At 41.7% G+C, this 26,742-nt stretch overlaps 1 protein-coding gene across 2 annotated transcripts; it reads right to left on the bottom strand.

Moving 5' to 3' along the window:
• Positions 1 to 793: 793 nt before the first annotated feature.
• On the bottom strand, positions 794 to 26,267 carry FAM76A (family with sequence similarity 76 member A). Of its 2 annotated transcripts, XM_047871992.1 has the most exons (10): positions 25,816 to 26,267; positions 24,466 to 24,530; positions 21,350 to 21,404; positions 20,453 to 20,605; positions 17,589 to 17,746; positions 13,290 to 13,376; positions 7,613 to 7,748; positions 4,134 to 4,235; positions 3,010 to 3,140; positions 794 to 1,651 (listed from the first exon to the last, which is right to left on the bottom strand). In XM_047871992.1, the coding sequence occupies exons 1-9, from the start codon at positions 25,894 to 25,896 to the stop codon at positions 3,054 to 3,056; spliced, it is 924 nt and encodes a 307-aa protein (XP_047727948.1). In that variant the 5' UTR covers positions 25,897 to 26,267; the 3' UTR covers positions 794 to 1,651; positions 3,010 to 3,053. The 2 variants fall into 2 exon arrangements, with proteins under 2 accessions (XP_047727948.1, XP_047727947.1); XM_047871991.1 differs by having other exon boundaries at positions 794 to 3,140.
• Positions 26,268 to 26,742: the final 475 nt, after the last annotated feature.

Below are 26,742 nucleotides of genomic sequence, written 5' to 3' on the forward strand. Positions count from 1 at the left end.
GGTTACGCTCTAGTGATGGCCCTCTTTCTGGTCCACAGTCAGTGCCTTCTGGCTGGGTCCTCACATGGTGGTAGAGATAAGGTATCTAATTCCATTTGTGAAGGCAGGGCCCAAGCACCTTCCAAAGACAGGCTCCACCTCTTAATACTATCGTCTTTGGGGGTTAGGATTTCAACACATCAATTTGGGGGGAGAACCCCCCCAAATTCAGGCCATAGTACCTACAAAATAAAACTTCCTTTAATTTATTGAGAGAAAATAAGTTGTCGCTGAGTCTACAGAATGACCAGGATGTGGCAGTGACAATGTCTGAGAGGCACCTGTTATTAATTTTAAAAATTACCAGCACCAAAGATTCAAACTAATACATTCCTCTCCTTGAGATGGTATCTCAAAATCTTCTCACTCATACCTTATGAAGATTCATCCTGTGTTGTATTTTGACTCATAATGGTGAATATAAAATCAAGGAACAGTGGTGGTGTCCAATATTTCACCAAATAGAAGCCCCATGAGGAAATAAATTTTCTTCACTGCTGTATTCTCATTGCCTAGCATAGCGTTTATAACAAAGCAAGCACTTACACTGGAAAATAAAATCACAGAAGAAAAAAAGAGAATGGGTTTATTCTCTGATGGATATGAAGCTCCCTATTACCACAGTTAGGCTTTTAATTGTTTAAGTCTACAAGCAAAACAAACTGTTTTCTCGGCTAAAGGGCATAATGGGATATGCCTACTGGTAAACCGGCAATCAATCAGTCAATCAATCAATCACCCAACAATACTTGACTCAATTTGAATTTTTATTAACACACATTTTTCAAAGTTTGTACAAACCAAAACATTCCTGTGTTTCAAAGTGTCCATTATACAAACATACAAATAAACAAAAGGTGTTACCAAAAGTTAGCTACTCAATTTCATGGTAAAACAGTGTCATGATTTTTAAAAACCAAAACTTCAAGACTGAGGTTTCTTCCTTCACTTTTTGGAACTTGTGGAAAGTTAGAAAATGTGTGAATCTGCTTTGTATTAAATGCCAACACCTTAAAAAAAGATTTAGTATAAAACTAAGTATGTGTTTTTATATTGTCACTTCATGAAACAGAAATTCTCAAGTCTTCCAAATTAAAAAAAAAAAAAAAAAACCCAAACCATGACTGTAACTTTTTTTCATAATCTTTTCCCCAGAGTCAAACGTAAATGCATCTGAAAAATATTATCTGACAGTTTATCTTTACCTAAAAGTTTCTCATTCAAAAAGTTACAAAAGTGTTTAGCACTGTCGTCTCCCTTGCTTGGAAGGGAAAATGACCTCCCCTACTAGAGTGATAGATGAGCAACGTGGTCCATTGTTTCTTTTATCAGAAAGAAGCCACCCAATTCCACATTTCTGTCCAATTCTGTGCATGGCTCCACTTGTGAGAATGTTATCACAGATTACAAGCACTGGCTTTTAGGAAATGCCTAGCAAGTTAAACTGACTGCTTACAATTTTGGTGCACTGAGGTACAAAGTTCATCTGTCCTCATGGTTACCTTGAGCCTCAGGACCCCTCTGCATTAATGATTCCAAGGTAGTTGATTTTACTGTGTTTCACGGCACATCACACACCTCTCATTTCTTTCACAAACATCCCATGGAGGACCTGAGAGAATGGCGAGAAGTGCAAATCTATCTCCTCTCCCGGAAAAGTAAACCCATGTGCCTGCTCAGTCAGGAAGGGAAAGGCGGACACAAACAATTCTGGCTGAGGCCAAGCTGCTTCTGACAAGCACCTGTCTTCAAGAAACGCCCTTTTCCCACTAAAAGCAGGGAGTGTGCAGGCTGGGATGGATGAGGAGGAAGGGGGAGAAGGTACAGTGACAACATTTCTCCCACTCAGACTCAGAGTCCACACTTGAGCAGCTCGTACTAACCCCCAAAATGCTCTGTAGTTCAAATATTATCCATTTTGAATCTGCTCATTAAAAAAAAAAAAAAAGCTCTCTGACAATGGCCCAATGTAATGACCGATATAAGTAAAGGGTATTTTTTTTCTTTAAAAAGAAGTGGCAGTGTGAGAATTTAAAATCAGTCACATAAAACAATCTAGAAAGGGGTAGGGGAGGGAAACGTCCAGTAAAACCTGGACAACCTTTCTTTCTGCCCTTACTTAAAAAGACAGACTGTTCAAATCTTTGCTACCTCCCCTAAGCATCTCCTTAAATGCTCTTCCAAGAATTCCTCCAAAAGGCACTTAACTCCACACTGATGCACTGAATTGTTGCACCGTAGCAATCAGTTTTTAAGACTCCAAGGTAACAAGAAAAGGTCTTATTCCTTTACTAAAAGGTAGAGAGAAGGGCTTTTTTTTTTTCTTTTTAAGAGGCTTCACTTTTACAAGAACAAGCTAGGCTACCATTATTCCTTTATCAAGAAAAAGTTTCTTTTTTTTAAAAAATAAATAAAACTCTGGCTATACATAGTACAAAGTCATACATAATATACCTGGAAAAAAACCCAAGAGTATACCCTGAAGCAAAAGGTTTATTGGAGAGAGAAAGCCTCTTCCGTTGTACCAAGTCTTAAGGTGGCAGTTTTCAAAGTTCAGAGGGTGGCAGTGATATGTATGTAATTAATGCCAAACTATTTGCTCATGGGTATGGCAGGATGTGATGGACCAAAAAAAAAAAAAAAAAAAAAAAAAAATTCTGCACATAACACTGAACAGTGACTGCCACACACACACACACACACACACACACACACACACACACACACAGAGTAGTGCCAAAAGAGAGAGAGAGACAGAGAGTAGTACTCGGGGTGGGGTTGGGGGGAGTGAGAGTATGAGACAGAGAGCTTGGAACCCCAAACATCCAAGCATGCAGTCATGACACAGCATAAACCAGGTGTTTCCATTCAGCCCACCACAATCCCACAAAGAAGGATAACTGTAATAAAATAGAGATTTCTTAAGAAAGCTTGCAATTCACAGAGAACAGCCAGGTCACCAACCCTCACCCAGGAACCCCTTCGCTGTTGGCTGGGAGCCTCCTTATGGTCTCTCACGGAGAGGTGATAGCTCCTGACTTCTCAGACTTCTTGCTCTTGGACAAGGCAGCTGCCTGCTTCAGGAGCTCTCGGTTTTTGGCCTAAACAAAAAAATCAGTGCAAGGATATTTTAACAGGACAGGACATGTTTTTCATGCAGATGCTAAGGCAGACAACGTAAAGGGTCAGCAAGAGAACAAATTCTAGAGGCAGAAATCAACAGAAAGCTCTAGGGCTTGGTTCAGGGGAAGGAAGTATTTGCTAGAGGTTAATCAGCACACTTCAATCTCCTGGGATCCACTGTTACAAAAGGGTGCTTTGTGCAACACAAACAAACCGTGGAGTGCCTTAACGTGTTGGATAAGCAGAATTTATAATCCAGACATCTGGAATCACATCTGGCTTATCCAAAACTCAAAACGCACATTTATTAATTCCAGTTTTTGAGGGAAAGAGATCAGAACACACCTAACAATGAAATAGTAAAAGACATGGGGCGCCTGGGTGGCGCAGTCGGTTAGGCGTCCGACTTCAGCCAGGTCACGATCTCGCGGTCCGGGAGTTCGAGCCCCGCATCGGGCTCTGGGCTGATGGCTCGGAGCCTGGAGCCTGTTTCCGATTCTGTGTCTCCCTCTCTCTCTGCCCCTCCCCCGTTCATGCTCTGTCTCTCTCTGTCCCAAAAATAAATAAACGTTGAAAAAAAAAAATTTTTTTTTAAAAAAGAAATAGTAAAAGACAGCTAATAAGGTAGATTAAATATGATTTTGTCAATATTTTGAAAACAAAAAAAAAATCTAAGAGATAAATCACTTAAAATACAATCAGCTAAATACACCAGGGTTATCACATAAAACAAGCAGACTCGGGGCACCCAGCTGGCTCAGTTGGTTAAGTGTCCGACTTTGGCTCAAGTCATGATCTCGTAGTTCATGAGTTCGAGCCCCATGTCAGGCTCTGTGCTGACAGCTTGGACCCTGGAGCCTGCTTCAGATTCTATGTCTCTCTCTCCCTCTGCCCCTCCCCTGCTCATGTTCTGTTTCTCTCTCTCTCTCAAAAATAAATAAACATTAAAACAAACAAACAGGCAGACTCACCTGTAACTGCTCTGTGACTTCTTTGTGGGTCTTCTCCATCTGGTTCATTTTGGCTCTCATCTGAGATTCTTGGTATTGAAAATCAGCCTTCAACTCTGTGATCTGAGAGGGGGGAAAAGGCAGACTGACTGAAGAAATCTCTGTGCAGTACAATGATGAATGTTCTGGCAGCAGAGAGCTAAATGGTTCCTCAAATTAATGAAATCCAGGGCTCTTTGGAAGATCCCTAACTAAGCCAAAGCCAGGGAATTCTGTATCCTATTTATCCTAAAGAGTTCTTAAAAATTACACAAAATCCTGACATAGCCATTTCTGATACCTCATCACTGACAGGTTTTAAAGATTTTATGTATTTAATACCTGCCAATAATCCTCCAAATAAATCAGTGATTACAATACAACACAATATGACTGACTGTGAGAAGCCAGAATAATAGCTATCGCCATTTACTAATTTTTTAACCCTGTTCTAGGTAAACTGTTTGATATTTATACACACACACACAATTTTTTTTTTAAATTTTTTTTTTTTCAACATTTATTTATTTTTGGGACAGAGAGAGACAGAGCATGAATGGGGGAGGGGCAGAGAGAGAGGGAGACACAGAATCTGAAACAGGCTTCAGGCTCTGAGCCATCAGCCCAGAGCCTGTTGCGGGTCTCGAACTCACAGACCGCGAGATCGTGACCTGGCTGAAGTCGGACGCTTAACCAACTGCGCCACCCAGGCGCCCCTCACAATTTTTTTTTTTTTGAGTAATCTCTACACCTAAGATGGGGCTTGAACTCACGACCCCAAGATCAAGAGTTGCATGCTCTTCTGAGCTAGCCAGGTACCCCAAACTGTTTGATTATATTATTTCATTCAATCCTATGATAAACCTGTCTGTGGCGGGCAATATTATTTTTCCCATTTTACAGATGGGAAAACAATGGCTTAGAATGGCTTTAAGTTGGGGTGCCTGGGTGGCTCAGTCGGTTAAGCGTCTGACTTCGGCTCAGGTCATGATCTCACAGTTCGTGAGTTTGAGCCCCGTGTTGGGCTCTGTGCTGACAGCTCGGAGCCTGGAGACTTCTTCAGATTCTGTGTCTCCCTCTCTCTGCTCCTGCCCCCGCTCACACACTGTCGCCGTCTCTCAAAAATAAATAAAAAACATTAAAAAAAAAAAAAAAGAATGGCTTAAGTAACATGGCCATGCTCATACATGTTAGCAAGAGACGAGCTAGAATTCAAACCCCAGGCCTTCTTCTATTGACTATGCTATTCAAGGAGCAGGGAGGAGATATCTAAGTCAGGGAAGTGATGTGTGAGCTGAGTTTCGAGGTACATGAGGTACAGCTGGCACACAAGGGAAGGAGAACGACATCCAAGCACAGGAAACTGTACAGGCACAGCCAGAGAGTGTGAGGTAACTGACAGCTTGTTCAAATGACTGATGAGCATGGAGAGTGACCTTGATGCTGTAGATAGGCAGGTATGTTGTAGAAGGGCCTGTGTTCCAAGCCAAGGAGTGTGACCTTGATCCTGAAAGTGCTGAGAAACAATCTATTTGTTTTTGCTCCTTTTAAATCCCTCACTTTGCAAATCAGTAGAAACAAGTTGTTCATTTTGTCTCTTTTGCAAAAACCCTTTTATTATGTGCTATTCTGATCTTGTCTATGAAGAAAACATACTTGGGTCTGCCTTCATCTGACAGTCATGTTGTAAAGTGGAAAGTATACTGGTCTCGAACTTCCCATGAATCTCTATCTTACTGGCAGAAGAAAGCATAGCCTAGTAGAAAGAATGGTAGAGTCAGGAAGACTTGCCATTTACTAATTGTGTGATGTGATGTGTCATTTAATATCTTTGGGTCCGTTTCCTCATCTATAAAATGAGGTCGAAATTAGATGGACGGAATGCATGCAAACATTTTAACAATATAAATGCCTTTGTTAGCCACTCAGAATGAATCCTAGCACTCCAAACTTGGCACAAGAAAACATACAGCCTCAGAGAAAAAAAAGAAAACCAAGAGAAGGATTGGAACTCTAAGAGAAAAAATATGGGAGGATACTTTTCATCTACAAAATGATGACAATAGTAATTCCTATCTCAAAGGTCTGTTATGAGGATAAATGGATTAATACATAGAAGGCACTTAGAACAGAGTCAGGCACATACTTAAGTATCCAGTAAAAGTTTAGCTATTATTGTTACTAATATATTAAGACAAAAAGAAGATACTCTTTGGAGGGGCGCCTGGGTGGCGCAGTCGGTTGAGCGTCCGACTTCAGCCAGGTCACGATCTCGCGGTCCGTGAGTTCGAGCCCCGCGTCAGGCTCTGGGCTGATGGCTCAGAGCCTGGAGCCTGTTTCCGATTCTGTGTCTCCCTCTCTCTCTGCCCCTCCCCAGTTCGTGCTCTGTCTCTCTCTGTCCCAAAAATAAATAAACGTTGAAAAAAAAAAAAAATTTAAAAAAAAAAAAAAGAAGATACTCTTTGGGAACCTAAAAGTAAGAGGGGCACCTGGGTGGCTCAGCTGGGCGTCCAACTCTTAATTTGGGCTCAGGCAATGATCCCAGGGTCTTGGGATCGAGCCCCATGTTGGGCTCCACATTGAGCATGGAGCCTGCTTGGGATTCTCTCTCCCTCTGCCTCTCCCTCTCTCTCTCTCTCCCCCTCTGCCACTCTCCCCCACTCTCTGTCTCTCTAAAATAAAAAAGAAAAGAAAAATATAACCTAAAAATAAGAGAAATAGACCTGAATCTCAAGAAGGATGTAAAAAGTTCCCTTAAAGAAGGAGGATGACTGTTACACCAGGGTAAGACTTAACTGAAGATGTTAATGTGTTTAAAGAATGGGTCACTCAGGGAGTTGTCAGTAATGGAAGCAAAGTGATGTAAGAGTCATGGAGGAAGGCCTACCTGACCATTGTCCAGGAAGGAGGGAGACCTGGCCCACATATTTTAAGCATTACTGTCTCACGGGCATGGCCATCCCAATACCAGAGACGGAGGTATCAGGTTCTCAGCCTGAGAGCATTAAAAATTCCAATTACATAACCACCTCCTCTTGTCCCAACTCCATGTTCATTCAGCACCTTCTGATTACAACTTTCCAAGGCAGTTCATGCTGAGAAATGTAGCAGTCAGTTATGCCCCCTGTGAATCAAGGGGGGCACTGTAGTTTTACACATCACCTCTGTAAGCCTGGCAAACATGAGTGAAACTTCCTCCAAATGTTGAGAAAAGTCAACTTTCTAAATGCACCTGACCAAGGCAGAGTGAGGGTTCTCTCTCACGGTAACAGCAGATCACGAGTCACCTTGGCAGACAGTAAGCCTCTCCCACAATACCCCAACCTTGACACTGGATCCCTCAAAGCTTCAGTGGTCAGTACCAAATAAGTATCAGTTAAACAGAGTTAGCACCATGCCCTATGGTACCACATGCTTACCCTTGCACCATTCTGGCCTGAGAGGCATTAACAAAACTGTACCTTCTTCTCTTTCTCTAAAATCATTTGATCCTTTTGATGCAGCATCTTCTTCAGAGTGGCCACTTCTTCCTTCAGTTGGGCGATGATGACAAAGTGGTCAGTGCCTGGTGAGTCCAGGGCCAGGTCTGGGGAAAAGCTGAGTAGAAAAATGGAGAAGGAAAAATCATAACTTGGAGGGATAAACCTTTTTTCACTTGAGGACACACCATGGACCACTTGACTACAAGCTCCAGAGTAGGAGCAACCATTTGAATTCCCAGCAGGAAGTACAGTGCTCCACACACGCCACACTCAATAGCATTTGCTAAACTGCACAGGCGAGGCGATCATCAGATCTTGGTTCTTTATGTTCTGCTCCAAAGCACCATGTATGGTGCAGCTGTTAAGAAGCTGCTGCATCCCATTCCAGGAGCAGTCAGTCCCTTTTAAAAATTAGAAAAAGATGAAATTAATAGGAAGGAAGCCAACTTCCCCTACACTGCAACTGGCCTGTTGACTACCACTTCCAATATCAAGAATCCAGTGATAATCAGGAAAGAAACAGGTGATAAAATCCAGAGTCACACCATAACCTGCGGTTTCAACAGATTCTTCTCAGTAACAGTACCTGAGCACTTCATTTTGTTAAAGTGCCAGGTGAACTCTGTCTTTTTCGGAGAGTTTTGTAACCAGGCCTAGTTCCAGGGAATCTGTGAACGCCTGAAGTTGCATATAGAATTCGGTGTATACATACAATGGATGGTTTCTAGGGTGAGGATCCACAGCGTTCCCTGGTTGGTCAGAGATGTCTTAGGCCCAAAACAAGTTAAGGAATCACTGCCATAAGAGTCAAGTCCTGCCCTTCTCTAGAGACTGCCCAAAGAAACCTCCTTACCCTTCCCAGGGCAACCTTTAAAGTAAAACACAAACCTGTTTTTCCTAAGCAGTCAGTGGAATATTGATTCACTACTCCCTAGATCAATACAGCAATGACTCTAGTTCATCTTGAATTACAGCTAATAACCAGCACTTCTCTACATGGGTAGAAACTCCAAATAGCAAGTGGAATCACTGAACATCCTCAGTTACCAAGTCAAACATTTCTATGGCTAGAAGACATGGTTGACTGCTAAGAATATTCTCTCTTCATCTACATGAGGCATGTAAGAAGAACATCAGAAGAAGAATGAACCGGTGCTTTCTTAACTGATGAATATGCAGAATTTCTGGGTGACGAAAAGTAAAAGCAATATAATAAAACAAGGTAAGCAGGAGAAAATGCTGAAAGGACCCATCAAAGTCTCCTCTACCAGTTTCAATACCTGCCAAGGGACTGTCTTCCCTCAATCCAAAAGATTTTCTTTAAACCCATAACTAGAGTGACAAATGAAACAGTGTAATGGGCTAGTATAAATCTTGTGCTCCCGAAAGCTTCTAATGCTCTGCCCACCTGCTTCTCAAGAGAGGATTTTTCCCATACCACTATTGTTGACAAAACCAGTCATGTCTGTCCTGTCAGGGCCTGACCTTTCTAACTCTCTAACTTCTGACTAATAAGAACTGTTGGAAATCAAATGAAAACAGATGGCTCGGTTAGCAAGGCAGAAAATCAGATCCAGTCTCTTTCCAAGCATCTCCAACAAAAGGGTGAGGCCACACAAAGTACGTCTAATTTTTCAGGCATATTTCAAATGGAGAATAAAATAAAACTAGGGTTTTATGAGGAGGGGCACTTGGCTAGCTCAGTTCACGGAGCATGTGACCCTTGTTCTCGGGGTGGTAGGCTTGAGCCCCACATTGGGTGTAGAGATTACTTAAAAACTCTTAAAAAAAAAACAACTACAAAGAAAGGAAAGGAATATCCTTTAGAAACAATCAACAGGTATGCCTTATCGCCAATGGAACAACAAACAAATAGATCAAAAAGTAGCTGGTACGTTTTCTCAGGGACGGAAAGCTAGAAATGAACTCAGATCTTTCTCAAAGTGAAAAGTTCTTGCTATGGAGCACCCGGGTGACTCAGCCAGTTAAGCATCCAACTCTCGAACCCGGCTCAGGTCAAGATCTTACAGTTCGAGGGGCACCTGGGTGTCTCGGTCGGTTAAGCATATGACTTCGACTCAGGTCACGATCTCATGGTTCTTGGGTTCGAGCCCCACGTCGGGCTCTGTGTCTACAACTCAGAGCCTGGAGTCCGCTTCATCTGTGTCTCCCTCTCTCTCTGCCCTTCCCCTGCTCGTTCTCTGCCTCTGTCTCTCAAAAATAAACATTAAAAAAAAAAATCTTACACTTCGTGAGAGAGAGCCCTATGTCAGGCTCTGCACTGACAGCATGGAGCCTGCTTGGGATTGTGTCTCTCTCTCTCTCTCTCTCTCTCTCTCTCTCTCTCTCTCCTCTCTCTGCCTCTCTTGCACGTGTGCACTCTTTCTCTCTCTCAAAATACATAAACTTAAAAAAAAGTTTTTGCTACGATTTCAGCAAACTAGAAAATATGAGAGGGAGGCTATGAATTTTGCGGGATACTAAAAAAAAAAAAAAATGACCAAGGCATTTAAAATTTTTTTTTCAGTTTATGTATTTATTTTGAGAGAGAGAGAGAGAGAGAGAGAGAGAGAGAGAGAAAGCATGCACCCGCACGTGCATGTGTGCACACAAGCTGGGGAGGGGCAGACAGGCAGGCAGAGAGAGAGAATCCCAAGCAGACTCCATCCTGTCAGCACAGAGCCTGATGTGGGCCTCAAACCCATGAACTGTGAGATCATGATCTGAGCCAAAGTTGGCCACTTAACCAACTGAGCCACCCAGGCGCCCCCAGAGGCATTGTAGAAGTATAAAACTATTCGAGAAAAGGTTTTATAAAAAACCTAAAGTGATGCATTCTCTCAGTACAATATGGAAGACTAATGGAGAAAGAAAGAGAGGAAAAAAAAAATCAAATATGTCTCAATATTTAAAAAATAGGAGTGGAGGGGCGCCTGGGTGGCTCAGTTGGTTAAGTCTCCGACTTCGGCTCAGGTCATGATCTTGCAGTTTTGTAGGTTTGAACCCCGCGTTGGGCTCTATGCTGACAGCTCAGAGTCTGGAGTCTGCTTCAGATTCTGTGTCTCCCTCTCTCTCTGCCCGTTCCCTGCTCATGCTCTGTCTCTCTCTCTCTCTCAAATAAATAAACATTAAAAAATAATAATAAGAGTGGAGAATGGTAGAATAGAAAGGAGAATGGAAAGCTGTTAGAGAGCAGCTTGCAGAAAAGGGGATAACAATGAAAGGACAAGAGCCTATATGGCTATTTTCAAAGTGGGGTCAGGAAAGTGGACTACGATCAACTGAAAGCTAAGGGGCGGCTACAATAGATAGTTCAGAAACAAGACCGGTAACCTTTGGTACAGAACTGAATTCAAGATAGATATTCAGTAAAAAAAAAAAAAAAAAAAAAAAAAAAAAAAAAAGGGGGTTTGCATAACATTACAAAAGGACCATCAAAAAACAGCTTGTCAGAATGTTTTCAAAGTGAGGGAAAAGAAAGAAAAAACTACACAGAAGTAAAAATAAAGGAAAAATGTCACTTAACTTTTGCTATGAACTTTTAAAAGAAATGCAAACAAGTGGAATTGGTAAGTTAAGACTGCTAATGCAGGAACATTCAAATGGAACTTGTATGTATATGAAAAAAACTTTTGTAGAAACAGAAAAGTTTTCCAAATTTTCAAGTTATCAGGGCAAGTTATTTTAACAAACTAGCATCTACATTTCAAGAAAAAAAATGATCTTTTAGATCTTTTCCAGATGAGATTGTTAAAGACCATGGTAAGGATCAGTATTTCCTACTTGAGGAAAACAATCATTGCTGGTGATTAGAAGTGATAAAACACTCTCAACAGGGGCACCTGGGTGGTTCAATTGGGTAAGCATTTGGCTCTTGATTCTGGCCCAGGTCATGATCTCCCAGTCATGGGACTGAGCCTTACGTCAGGCTCTGCACCGACAGTAAGGAGCCTGCTTGGGATTCTCTCTCTCCCTCTCTCTTTGCTCCTCCCCCACTCATCCTCTCTCTCTCTCCCAAAATAAACATTTTTAAAATATCACTCTGAACAGAAAACTTAAGTTTTTAGCTTTGTATATCCATAGCAATGGACAGCAAGAATAATGGCAGTATCTTAAGAACAAATAATCTAAAAGAAGGTAAGCTTTAAGGACTGGCTGGTTAAACTAAAGTCAAGAATGCACTTTTTCCAGGTCATTCAAATACAGCCTGGGTCATAAGTGAGCACAAAACAGAAATGATGAATCTAAAGGCTGTGGGTCTTGGTTTAGACCTTTATTTTATTTATTTATTTATTTATTTATTTATTTATTTATTTAAAGTTTATTTAGTTTTGACAGAGAGAGACAGAACATGAGTGGGGGAGGGGCAGAGAGAGGGAGACACAGAATCTGAAGCAGGCTCCAGGTTCTGAGCTGTCAGCACAGAGGCCAATGCGGGGCTCGAACTCACGGACCATGAGATCATGACCTAAGCTGAAGTCGGAAGCCCAACTGACTGAGCCACCCAGGCACCTCTTGGCTTAGACCTTTATAAAGGCAGGGAATTCAGAAAGGTTCACTCCTTGACATGGTTTTTGTAGGATCAGGCATGCTGGCAGGGGTGATGGGACAATCTTCATGATGGTCAGGATATCTGCTCAAGTAACAGTGAAGCTGATGGTCTTTATGGTTCCTTTCTCCATATAATTTGAACATCCAAGTTAAACATTTCCAGAAGGTTCCATTTAACAAGTATAAAATCAATGATACTAGTGGATAAAAATCCACTGTAGAATCTGAAATCAACTTAATAAAAAAGGTAACGGTAAAGAATAAACTTCATAGATGCTTTGTGTACCCCGAGATGAAATTTGGTCCTGGCAAGCCTATGTGCTAAGTCTACTCCCATTCCCACCACCTGCTGGGAGGGAGAACTGACACTGGGAGTTTTCAGAATGGAGAGGATTTCAAGGCTTTGGAGGAAGAGTGTGCCAGTGTCTCACTGCAGGATGCCTGGGCCTGGAGAAACAGGAAAATGGTTGGCCCCAAGACTCAGCTGGGAAGTAGCCCACTGTACCAACACAGACGGGACACTCTGGATATTAGGACAGAGCAGCTTGCAAGAGGAAGCATCATTCAGATGGAGAGAGGAAGGCAAGGAGTAAATATATGCTTTTAAGACAGGCTTAAAATGCAGTAAAAATATTCAAATGCATCTCATTCTCTGCTGATTCAGTAGCTGCCCTGGGCTTTCTGCATGCTAAGGAAGCATGAATTAGACTAAGAACACTGCCTTAACTCCCAACTTGTCTCTGCTCCACCTCTCAATACCAACTCTGGCCCTGCATGGAGGAGGCCACAGGCACAGAACACAATGAAAAGCATATAGCTCCTGACTTCTTAGAATTAGTGTGGGAGAGTTATATGTTGATCGCAGAATTCAGTTGCTATTAAATCGTTATATGTGCTTGTCTTTTAATGACAAGATTAGAGTTATAAACAAATAGCAGCACTGCTTGCTTATTCATAAGATATCAAGTGGCTAATGGAGTGACCCTCGGAGGCTCAATAACAACCCTAGACTAGGTCCAAGGCACACCCTGGAATGTATTCCTGTTTCAGGAACTGTATATGCAGTAACTCAAATGGAAGCATGCACACATACCAATTGGCTTACCTGTCTCCGTTGGTTGTGATTGATTCAAACTTGGATTTTTTCTTTGGGATTTCATTTTGAATTGAAGATGTAGAAAGTGTTTTCTGGCTTTTAATGGCAAAAACAGAGAAACACAAATTAGAAATCAAAGATTTATAAAACATCACAACAAAAGTTTGTTCAAACAGGACCAATGTAATATCACAGCTCCTCCATGAAAGAGCTAATTATTCTTGACTATTAAAATCCACTGAGGTGTTGATTTCATAGGTCCTGGATGCATGGGTAGCTCACTTCCAGAGACCTCCAAAATTCTTACCTTTAATTAAATATTATCTGCTTTATTAACAACTATGGGAACAGAGTCAATAAAATTTTAATAAGACGTGGGGTGCCTGGGTGGCTCAGTCGGTTAAGAGTCAGACTTCAGCTCAGGTCATGATCTCATGGTTTGTGATTTCGAGCCCCGCATCGGGCTCTGTGCTGACGGCTCAGAGCCTGGAGCCTGCTTCAGATTCTGTGTCTCCCTCTCTCTCTCCCCCTCCTCTGCTCATGCTCTGTCTCTTGAAAATAAATAAACGTTAAAAAAAAATGTTCTTTAAATTTTTAATAAGAAGTAAAACCTACCTTACAGTTTAAGAAAGTACTTTCACATTTAATGTTTCATGTACATCTTCCAAGTCTGTGAGGTATATACAAGGCACTATTTCTACTCTGCAGAAACTGAGGCTCATCAAGTTTAAGTGACCTTCCCAAGGATATATAGCTAGTCGATAGTGAAGCGAGGACTAGATACCAGGTTGAACCCCTAATCCAGTTCTTCTTCAGGATAGTTCTGTGAATCTACTGATATCTGAGTCCCACAAACCACTAAAAATCAGTTATAGACTCAATGAGTTCACCCTCGAGTAAGACCCTTTCTTTCTTGATCTCTTTTCAATATTTGATACCACTGATCATGCCATCCTTAACCCCCCTTCCAACTTTACTGAGAAATAACTGACAAATTGTATACATGTAAAGTGTACAACATAACATTTTGATAAACGTGTATGTTATGGAATAATCACCAAGATTAAGATAATTACCACATCCATCACCTCACATAACTTTTTTTTTTAATGGCAAGAATGCTTACAATCTACTCTCAGCAATTTTTTTTTAATGTTTTTATTTATTTTTGAGACAGAGACAGAGCATGAGCGGGGGGGGGGGGGGGGGAACAGAGAGAGAGGGAGACACAGAATCTGAAGCAGGCTCCAGGCTCCGAGCCGTCAGCACAGAGCCCGACACGGGGCTCGAACTCACGAACCGTGAGATCATGACCTGAGCTGAAGTCGGATGCTTAACCGACTGAGTCACCCAGGCGCCCCAGCAATTTTCAAGTATATAGTATCATATTAAGAATAGCCACTCTGCTGTATATCAGATCCTTAGAACTTACTCTTCTTATAACTTAAAGTTTATACCCCTTGACCTAAATCTCCCCATTTCCTCCTTCCCCAGCCCCTGGCGACCATCATTCTAGTCTCTGTTTCTATGAAATTGGCTTTTTAAAAAGATTCCTTGTAAAAGTGATACCACAAACTGTATGTGTATATGTGTGTGTGTGTATGTGTGTGTGTGTGTGTGTGTGTGTATCACATTTTCTTTATCCGTTCATTCATTGTAGGGCATTTATATTGTTTCCATATCTTGGCTATTATGAATAAAGCTGCAATGAACCTGGGGGTGCAGATAGCTCTTCAAGATACTGATTTCATTTCCTTGGGATATATATACTCATAAATGATTGCTAGATCAAATATATAGTAGCTGTTTTCAATTTTTTGAGGAACCACCATCCTGTTTTCCACAATGGTTGCACCAATTTACCTTCCCACTAATGGTGTATAGGGTTCCCTTTCTCCACAACCTTGCCAACATTTGTTATCTTTTGTCTGTCTGTCTGCCTTCCTTCCTTTCACAATCTCTGCACCCAAAGTGGGGCTCCAATTCACAACCCTGAGATCAAGAATCTCATGCTCCACCAACTGAGCCAGCTGGGCACCCCTCCTGACTTTTTGATAACAGCCATCTTAACAGATGTGGGGTAATATTTCATTGTGGTTTTGGTTTGCATCTCCCTGATGATTAGCAATGTTTAGCAACTCTGTATGTATCTATTGTATATATTCTTTGGAAAAATGTCTATTCGGGTCCTTTGCCCATTTTTTTAATTGGATTATTTGCGCTTTTTTTGTTATTCCGTTGTATGAATTCTTCATATATTTTTGATATTAACCGCTTATTAGGTATATGGTTTGCAAATATTCACTCCATCCTTCTTGAGTGCTTCTAGAATTCTGTTCTCAGCCTCCAACTTGAATTCTATCATCAAAGAGCATGGTTTAAACAACTACTTATCATATGGACTGGAGATGGTGTTCCCCAGATCACCTGTACCATAATCATCCAGGATGTTTGTAAAACAATGTAGATTCATGGACTCTATCCTAGGTCCTACTGAATTAAACTCTGGGATGAAGTTGCAGGAATCTGTACTTTATAATAACTTCTATTCCTACTGACTCTTATGTGCTCCAAACCTTTCTTCTGAGTTTTCGGCTAAAGCTCCCACAAAATTGTTCTTGATGCTCCAACCTCAACTTTAAAAAAAAAAACAAACTGAACTTCTCTTTTCTTCCTGTATTCTCTTTCAGTTAAAGAATATACCTATTCATCCAAGTAAGAAACCTGAGAATGATTCTTTACTCACCCAACTCCTGCCCATCTACCTGTTCATTAAATTATCTAAGTTTCTCATAATTCTCCCTCTAAAGTATCTTCCTGAATCTGCCTCTTTTTTTATTTTTATTTTTGAGAGAGTACGAGCAGGGAAGGGGGCAGGGAGAGAGGAAGACACAGAATCTGAAGCAGGCTCCAGGCTTCTGAGCTGTCAGCACAGAGCCCGACGTGGGGCTCAAACTCATGGACCGGGAGATCATGACTTGAGCCGAAATCGGATGCTTAACCAACTAAGCCACCCAGGCACCCCATGAATCTGCCTCTTTGATCTCTGGTGCCATGGCCTCAGTTGAGAGTCTAATATTAATACCTCTTACTGTGGACTCTTACAAAACAGGTTCTTAACTAGCCTCCGGTCTCTTTTTCTTCCAATGTTTTCTCCACAATCATCGGGTCAGGTTCATGCTCCTTAACGTTTTCAGAATCCCTTTCTCTCCCACTCCCTGGCTCCCAAACATAAGCTCCAGAAACATAAAAGGACCTGCAACTCCTCAGGGCCGTGTGGTCTTACGTCCTCCATTTCTCTGCACACACTATTCCCTCAGCCTAGGATGCTTCTGCCCATCCGTGATCTGATGATTCCAACTCATCCTAAAATCCAGCCCCAACCCAGCTCTTCTCTGAGCCTCTCTTGCCTGACTCCCCAAGGCAGTTAATTACTACTGCCTCTCATGCCTGCATCTTGATGTTTCCACTGTGGTGCTCATCGAATTATAATGCAATGATTTGATTACAGGTCTGTCTTCCCTACCAGACTGCATACTCTTGGTGAGCAGCATGATTCTTTTATTCATCTCTGCCTTCCTAGCAGAGTCACTGGCCCATGAGAGTACTTAATAATAATGAACAAACAAAATCATAATGGTAACAATAACAAACAGTAATTAAAATATATTGAATGCTTCCTATATGCCAGTTATAAAGCAAACCACTATTCATGCACTATATAATTTATCTCCACAATTCTATGAGGTAATATTATTATTTCCCTATTTTAAAGATGAACAAGCTTGCCCAAGATCCCACACAGAGAACCTGGCAGAGTCAGGATTCAATCGAAAGCCAGAACTCTTAACAACATTACAGATACTCTGAAAGGAAGCTTAAGACAACAATGAAAGGACATCTTTTTGACTGGATTCCCACCAGGACAAACCTAGAACAGCTACCAACCTCCTGGCCAACTATGCATTAAAAAAAGCTGCATCCCTCAGAAAGTGACATGCCCAGTCTTCTAAGGAGATAATCCACTCCAAGGGTGAGGGGAGCATTATAGTCAAAGCAGAACAATTTCACAAACTTTCCAGACACAAGACAAACCAAGTCAGTAAATCCTAATACCTTATGGAAATCTCTCTGGCACTTGGAAGATACATGAACTGTCCAATGTGACAAAGGAGATTCCTCCTAAGGCTAGTAACTAGAGAGAAAAGAAGAGGAAAATTGATACCAAATGGTTTCTTCCATGGCTAATTGTGTATTCCGTCTGACCAATAGGTACCTCTAGTCCTATCTCATGCACCTTGGGGATACCTGTTATAATGGCTGCCACCACTCAGTCGACTATACTGTTCCTTCTCTTGGTGGCTGGCACGGGAAGAGCTGCTCAGGTGTTTCCTCTGCTCTTTGGTCTTCTGAAGGACCCGTTTGTAGGACAGTGTGCACAGCCAGCACAGCAATTTCCCATCTACCTGAAAGACAAGGAGACAAACATGAAGAAGAGAGAATGTAGTACAGAATGGAGCTACTGGGAGCTCCGGACCTCTGGGTTAAGTCCCGATTCTGCCACTTAGGAGGTGTGTGAACTTAGGCAAGTCCTCAACCTCAATTAAATCCTCCTATGTCCTTGTGAATTCAGCAGCTACTGTGATTCCCACTGGAAAGGTGATGACATTGATGCCTAATAAGAGTAAGTAACTCGTCCAGGACCATTCAGCTAGCCCAGGTCAGTAGGACTGCAGAGCTTATACTCCGACCATCATCATATGCTACCTCGTGATTCCTAATTCAGCTTCTCCAGTATCTTAATTCAGGGAAAAGGTGCTCTGGTTGGCAGACAGGAGTATTCTGGTCACTGGAGAGTTAATATCCTCCCATGATAAATTAATGAATTTGGTTCACAGGAGTCAGTTCTCATGAGCGTAAGCATCTCTGAAAAGTACCTCTGGACACTGAAAAAGTTTCTGTACTGCATTCCTTCATTAAAAAAAATATTTACTGAAGAGATTGCTAGTTGCCAGAGGTGGGGAGGGGTGGGTAGGTGAAATGGGTGAAAGTAGTCAAAAGGTATAAACTTCTAGTTAAAGGATAAATAAGTCATGGGGATGTAATGTACAGTATGGTGACTATAGTTAGTAATACTATATTGCATATTTGAAAGTTGCTAAGAGAGTAGATCTTAAAAGTTCTCATCACAAGAAAAAAAATCCCATAACTGTGTATGGTGACAGATATTTACTGGACTTATTGTGGTGATCACTTTCCAATATATACAAATATCAAATCATTATGCTGTACATTTGAAACTGATATATGTTGATTATACCTCAATTTAAAAAATACATAATCACTTCACTTTTTAAAATTAATTATTTATTTATTTTAGAAAGAGAGAGAGTATGAGTGAGCGAGACGCAGAGAGGAAGAAAGAGTATCCTACAAGGGGCAGAGAGAGAGAGAGCAAGAGAGAGAGAATTCCACGCAGGCTCCACACTGTCAGTGCAGAGCCCAAAGCGGGGCTCGAGCTCACCCGACATAGGACTTGAACTCATGAACAATGAGATCATGAGATCATGACCTGAGCCGAAGTCGGATGTTTAACCGACTGAGTAACCTAGGTGCCCCACTTCACTTACTTTTTAAAAAGTAGAAAATGAGAAGCACAATTTTTCTCAGTAAAAAACAGTAAGCTGGAGATATATTTCAGATTAATATTTTGACAGTGTCAGGTAAGACGACTAAAAGAGGGGGAAGAAATAGTTCTCGATAAAGTATGACTCTTATCAAAACAAGTAAATATATATATATATACATATATATGTATGTGTGTGTGTGTTGTGTGCACCTGTGTGTGTGTATATGTGTATGAATATATGTATGTTTGTTTGTTTTGGGCACTTACTATGTGCCAGGCCACTGGAAATGCGGCAGAGAACAAGATGGACAAGGAGCTCACGTTCTAGTGAAGGTGGACAAACATAAGAAAATAAACAAGATAATTTCTCACAATGTTATGCTGTGAAGACAACAAAACAGGGTAATATGATAGGGGGTGAGTGAGTTAGTAAAGGGGCTCTGTGAGGAAGTAGCATCTGAGCATGAGGAACCAATTAAGACTGGTGGGTGTTATCAGGCAAAATGATAGCCAGTGCAAAGGTAGGAATGAAACTGGCACATTTGAAGGGCTAAAAGGTGGTCAGTGTGGCTGAAACAAGGTGACAGGCGGGAGGCGTTAACGTCAGGAGAGACTGAGAGGCAGGTATGGGCAATGTACATCAGAGAAGGGGGTTGGGATTTGTTCTAAGTGCAGCTGGAAGCCACTGGAGGGTTTTAAACAGAACAAATCTAAACCATTTTTAGTTTACTAAGGTACCATCACTCCACCCAGAGCTCTCCTCTATGTCATCTTGGAATTTTTAACTTCAACAGATAGAAACACTTGAAACAGTCAGATAGTGAAACTGGTAATACAAGTGTATCCTAAGTCACAGTCTCTCCTTTACAGAGTTCTATAGAATTTTGCCAATCATCGCTTTACTTATACAGGGTACAGATCACTGTTAATTAAGATTCTCATGAAATACCAGCTCATGTAATATTAGAATATAATAGTCCAGGGATGCCTGGCTGGCTCAGTCAGAACATGTGACTCTTGAGCTCAGGGTCAGAAGTTTAAGCCCCACGTTGGGTGTAGACATTACTTAAAAAAAATATATATATATATATATATATTTTAAATTTATATATATTTTTATTTATATTTTATTATATTATTATATTTTATTTATATATATTTATATATATTTATTATATATATACACATACATGTATATATATATATATATATTTTTTTTTTTTTTTTTAAAGAATATAATGGTCCACATTTGCTAAATGAAAACAAAGGCTGAAAATCTTCAAGTTCAAGAACAACTAGGACAGGAACGGAGATTTCTTTGTTATACGTCCTTTTTTTTTTTTTTTTTTAAAGATTTTAAGTGATTTCTACACCCAACATGGGGCCGAAACCCACAACCGTGAGATCCAGAGTCGCATGCTCTACTGACTGAGCCAGCCAGTGGCCCTGTTGTGATTTCTTTTTGACACAATTGACCAAACTTAATTTCTCAGAAAGGAAAAAAAAAAAAAAAAAATCAACAAAACAAAACACAGAGATTTACCTTCTTTCGATCATCCTTCCTGTCAAATGCACATTGCTGCTTACACTGTTCACATGAATAGGGTGGTCCATACTTCTTCTCTGAATTTGTGCAGCGCTGGCATTTGTTGCCGATAAATGCTGCAATTATGTTGCAATACTGACAAGGTTTGGGCTGAAAGAGAGGGGAAAAAAAGGGTCAACTAAGTATATTATAAAATACCACTGCATTTTTTAAAGCAATAATTCCTATTATACAGTTCATCAGTCATTGTAAAAATGTATTCCCAACTTCATAAATTTCCTTCTACACTGAGCAAATGAAGCCCAATTCCTAATACTATGTCAAGTGATTTTCTGCACAGGACTATTGATTTTAAAACAAATAAATTAACAAATACCAAAACCCCACTAGAGTATATGCTGGGACTTTTGTAAGAAATTCAACAGAACCAGTTCTTTGGAGAAACCGGTAAGTGCTTCCAAATTTCTGGAAAGGCCTCTTTGCCATTATCACCGCATAAACAGGCTGGGAGAATGCCTGCAAGGACATAATATAGAACCCTAGCACAGAGAGACCCCCTCCCCCCTAAAAAAGTCATCAAAACGAAAGTCAACTGCTACCAAACAAAGACGTCACATTGTAGGATCCATCTTTCCCATCCGCTTTCCATACTGGTTTCCGAAGCTCTCAAGGAAAATTATAACGACAATCCCGCCATCATGAACATAAACACAGAACTTCTCCGTAAGTATTAGCTAGGTTCAAAAGCTCAAGGGCTAGATAAACTTTTCTGAGAAAGTATTTACACATAAGATATTCTAATAAAAATATGGTAGTTATATAAATAATCCACAGAATGTTAAGGTTCCAAGAGACCCAAGTACTCACTGTTAGGTACAGAGAAACTCTACTTACTGTTCCATATAACTGCACATTCTGTGCACACTTCTTGCATATTGTATTGGTTTTACTGTTAAGGAAAAAAGAGACACAATGCTTTTATGAGAAAAAAGTTGCTTCACTTACAATATCTGAAAACTGATTCCTCCTTAAGCCCACAGAATTTGCTTATTGCTAAGTGCCAAGGTGATATTTGGCCTGGACACCTGGTTAACAGAAAGTTAAGTATTTGGCCACTAACTCTTTTATTTATTAATTATTTTATGGTTATTAATTTTATTAGCTCAGATAAAATGAGGTTTTGGTTAAAGTGGACAGTGAGTTATTTCGGAGTATCACATCTCTAAGTATCACTAAACAAAACTAGCAAATATGGACAGGACCCTCAAAAGAATATTATGTTAGACAGAAATGGACTAGCAGTTAATTCTCAATTTAGATGAACAGCTGAGAAACTTGAGGTGAGGAATGAAGTATATGCGTTTGGAATACTAACTCAGAGATTCTATTCATGTTGACTTTACTCTGTCTACACCCTCCTCTGTAAGTAAAAGCATATGAAAATCCCAGATGTGGGGAAATGGATGCTAGGACTAAATATTTTGTCAATATTTCCAATTTCTCTAAGAACTAAGCACTGATGAAAATAAAAACGTCTTCGGTCTTGTGAAGGTCCAGAGACCTGTATTATCTAAATATCTGAGCTGATAAACTGCCTTAGGGGAAAAAAATCATCTTCAAATAAAGTCTAATTCTTCACAAAGACAGGTACAATAAATGCTTGATGTGCAAGAATAGTTGAAACAATATTCTGGGGCTGAACATAAAATCACATAAAAATGCAGTCTTATTAGCTATTTTGTGATTATTTTCCCATAAAGTCCTATAAAAGTGACCATAAAGTTAAAACAAAGAAAGACCTCAGAGTACAAAACATTTAAATTAAAGTGAGATATTCAAGTAAAATATTTTCCATTTTCTGCCATTTTAAAGAGACAGGACAAGATGTGAGGCGTATCGAAAGAAACCTCTAGAAAAAGGATTCACGTCGGTGATTCTGGAATGTTGAACTTTTAGTTTATACTTATATTTATTACTGAAGAAGTGGGATTTATATGTATCAATATATACAAATGCTCCTGACGTCTTGGAAAACAAAGAAAAGTCATTTCGGAGCACGCAGGTGGCTCAGTCACGTGTCTGGCTCTTGATTTCAGCTCACGTCATAATCGCGCGGTTTCCTGGATTCAAGCCCCACGTCGGACTCTGCACACCGACTGCGCCACAGCCTGCTTCGGATTCTCTCTCTCCCTCTCTCTGCCCCTCTTCGACTTGTGCTCTCTCTCTCAAGATAAATAAATAAACTTTAGAAAAAAAGAAAAAAAGGAAAACCACTCCTATGATCCATCTTGAATCATTTTTTTTTAAGATTTTATTTTTTTAAGTCACGTCTACACCCAACCTGCAGCTTGAATTTACAACCCCAAGATCAAGAGTTGCGTGCTCCAATAACCGAACCAGCCAGGTGCCTCCATCTTGAATCAATTTTTATGTATGGTGTAAATTCATATCTCACCCTACACCCAAAATTAATTCAAGGTGGATCATGGACCCAAATATAAAAGCTGAAACATAAAGCTTCTAGATTATGTTTTATATGTTTCCGTATCTATGAAGGGCTAAAACAGGTAAAACTGATCTACGGTGGGAAGGAAAATCAGAACAGTAGTTGCACGGGGAAAGCATGAAGAGTGGAGATTGAGTGGGATGAAGCATGAGAGGACTCTGCGCTGACGGTAATGTTCTATATTTTAAAGGGTTGAGGGTTACAGATCCATATACTGTTTGTGAAACTCATCGAATGATGTACTTAAGATTTGAGCATTTCACTGTGCACAAATTTTACCTCTAAAAAAATAAAGGACCGTAAACAAATATCAAACTTTGTTAACGAAATGCATGCTTAAGTATTTAGGATCAAGTATACTGATGTCCACAACTTTAAAATGAATCATAAATAAGATGGATTAATACACTGAAGGGGCACCTGGGTGGTTCAATTGGTTGAGCACCCAAATCTTGATTTCAGCTCAGATCACAGTCCCAGGGTCTTGAGATCAAGCCCTGCATAGGGATCCGCACTGCACATAGAGCCCGCTTGGAATTCTCTCTCTCCCTCTGCCCCTCTCCCCCGCTCTCTCTCTCTCTCAAATTAAAAAAAATACATTGATGATAGATGATGCACATAAAGTAAATGTAAACTGTAGAATCGAAGTGGTAGGTATATGAGTGTTTACTGTTTAATTCTTTCAACTTTTTCTGGTTTGAAAATATCCATAATAAAATGTTGGGGAAAATGTTCCCAGAATTGAAATAAGGCTGGTTAAAATTAGGTTTCTAGGTCTATGTGTGAGCTAACAAATAGACCCCACCCTGCTTTAAGGAACTATGACCTACAGTTGCAGGCCCACAGAACTTAAACTATACCCATAAACAACTTTGCTGCTATTGAAAACCAATAAACCACTCTGCTGCTGTTAAAAAAGTCTCCCAAAGATATGTGTTCACTTACAACTAAATGTTTTTCACATTTTTAAAAATGAGATTTACATAAGGCAAGTAAATTTCAAATGTGGCTAAGGCTAACAAACCCTTTATCAGAATAGGCACATTTCCAAAAGTGTCTTCTTTTGGCTTATAAATTCTTCAAGCTTTGAGTATAAGCATACTGAAACCTAAGGCTCATGTTTTACAATTGTGGCTTCTTAGTGTCATAAAGATCATAACCACAATATAAAATGATCAAGGATCGGAAAAGTAACTTTAAAAACTTAAGCAAGGGGCACCTGGCTGGCTCAGTCAGTGGAGCGTTCGACTCAGTCTTGGGGTTGTGAGTTCGAGCCCCTGTTGGGTGCAGAGATTACTTTAAAAAGTCATGAAAAAAATTTTAAGCAATCCATGAATAACTAGGGAACAATATGTGTGTTTTATATTCATCAATGTGTTATAATAAAATAAAAACCCTGCAGAATCCGGGTATAATGCAATCAATTACAGATCTGTACATTGAACAGCAACTAATTAAGAGGAAAAAGCCTGCAAACATCTTTCGTGGTCAATAAAAACTGTACCTCTCCTGCTGGTACTCAGTCCTACAGTAGGTGCACTTCACAACAGGGTGTGCAATCCGACATTCCTGAAATGAAATGAGGATATAATTTAAAAGGCAGTCAGAAATGGAAACAGCCTTCAGTAGGAGGCAGAAGACCTGGGTACTATTCCCAGCATAGCCACTGTGCTTGAGTGAGTCACTTGAACTTTCTGTGCCTTATTTTTCTCTTCTGTAATACTGGCATCACTGCCCTGCACTGATGTGGAAGTTAAGAAAGAATTTATATGGAACTAGTCATAAATTGTAAAACCAAAGTATGTATGAATAAGTCTCAGACTGGGAATCAGAAGTCCTGGATTCTAGTTCCGGTTCTGCCACTTCCACTGTTTGATTTTTGACCAGGTTCACTTGTGAAATGAAATGCTAAGTTAAAATCATTATTGCTGACCTATATGAAACTTCCTTAAAGTCAGTATATATATATCTCATATGTATATATATTTTTTTATTTATATAAAGACCAAAAAAATAAAGGCACCCAAACACTTGCGTTCTCTCCTACCCAGTAAACAGAGTGACAAAGTCATAGCCATTTGAGGCAACGGTGACATACAATTACGAGTTACCCATACCAGAGACAAACTCTGGATTATCTGAGAATATCTCAAATCACTCGCAGGACGGCTTCGTGACTTTTAACTGTCACCTCACAGCACTTCTATTAATTTAAAAAGGCAAAGCAGGATGCAAACAACTCAAACGAAAAAAAAAAAAAAAAAAAGAACTTGGGCCTTCAAGGGTAAAAACTGAATAGTAGCTGATTAGGGCCAGGATCGAAGGTCACCAACTGGATGCTGAAAAATCCTTTTGCTTCGTGCGCTTAATTTGGGGGCTTTTCTATAAAGCCTCGCTACCTCCGTCTCTCAGACTGGCCGGAAAGTGCCCGTGAGGCGCCCGAGTTGGAGACTCTCGTCCTAGGCAGCACCCAACTCTGGAGTTCAGTCCCCAGGCAAGGCAGGCGGTCCCTCAGTGTGCAACCAGCGGCGGGGAAGTCAGCCCAAGAGGGAGCTCGGTACGGCTGGTCCGGGTCAGGCCGGGGACCCGCTGTCCCCTCCCCAGACCTTACGGGGTCCGAGAACAATCCCTCGCGGTTGCTAAGCACCCGGACACGCCTGCCGCGGGGGCCTGGACGGCGCCCGGGACTCCCCCACGTGCCCCGCTGGCCCCCAGCGGAGCGGGTGCGGCGCCTCAGCTAGGCGGGCCTGCCACGCCCTGCCCGGGGGACCCCGCCGGGCGGCCCCGCAGAACAGGGGACTCCGGGCCGAGCCTCTAGCGTCCCAGCTCCCGGCCGCCGCCCCAGCCCGCGCACCTTGCACAGCTGCTGCCCCTGAGACAGCGCCTCGAAGGGGAAGCGCTGGTGGCACTTGGTGCAGGCGTAGAGCGCCGCCATGTCCGGCCCGGGCCGCGCTCACCGCCCAGCCGACCGGCCCACCGCTTTATCTGACAGTCTAAGGGACAAGCTGGCGGCGGCGGCGGCGGCAGCGGCGGCGGCAGCAGCAGGCTGCGGGCTGCGGCAGGCGGGCGGGCCGGCGAGTGCGGGCGGATCTAGGCGGGCGCGACGGCGCTGGTCGCCCCTTCACTGGTTCATTTCGACGTCCATCAAGCACAAAGAGGCAGAACACGGAGCTTGGGACAATTCTGATTCGGCCTGAACTGGAGTACGCCACTTATGACGCGCGCGGCCTCGATTATGTAAAGCGCAGTCACGCGGGGGCGCCACTAGGAGGTACCTTCCCCGCCCGGGACCTCGGAAGCTCCCAGGCTCCTCCCACTTCGCTCTTTGTTCCCGCCCTCGCTCCGCCTCTCCCCTGATGCGATCGCAACTGCACCTCTCGCGATACCTTAGCGGAGTTGTGATGTTTTGGTTTCCATGGAGCTGCCGTCTGGGAGTAGGAGGGGTGCGGTTGCGCCAAGAGCTGCGCATTGTTGAACTAGAACTCGAGCAAGATCCCGAGCCTGAGAAAGGTGGGGGGCTTGTGAGAGAACTCCACCATCATCTGGACAGGAGGGGCCCGCACTAGGGAGGGAGAAGAGGAAACCATGAGAAACAACGTAAAAGGGGTGCCCTCTGTCTGAGATCCCTAAAAAGGGGGACTGTAGGATCGTTGACCTCCAGAGAGAAAGGGGGAAGCCCCAGAAACAGGATCCCTGTGTTGAGAAAGAGGGATGCTAGAGTGATGACAGCCGCTCCGGGACGAAGTAGAAGAATACTAAGGCGAGGCTCTCCACCCCTTAC

This window comes from Prionailurus viverrinus, chromosome C1 (genome assembly GCF_022837055.1).
Source record: "Prionailurus viverrinus isolate Anna chromosome C1, UM_Priviv_1.0, whole genome shotgun sequence".
Lineage (NCBI taxonomy): Eukaryota > Metazoa > Chordata > Mammalia > Carnivora > Felidae > Prionailurus > Prionailurus viverrinus.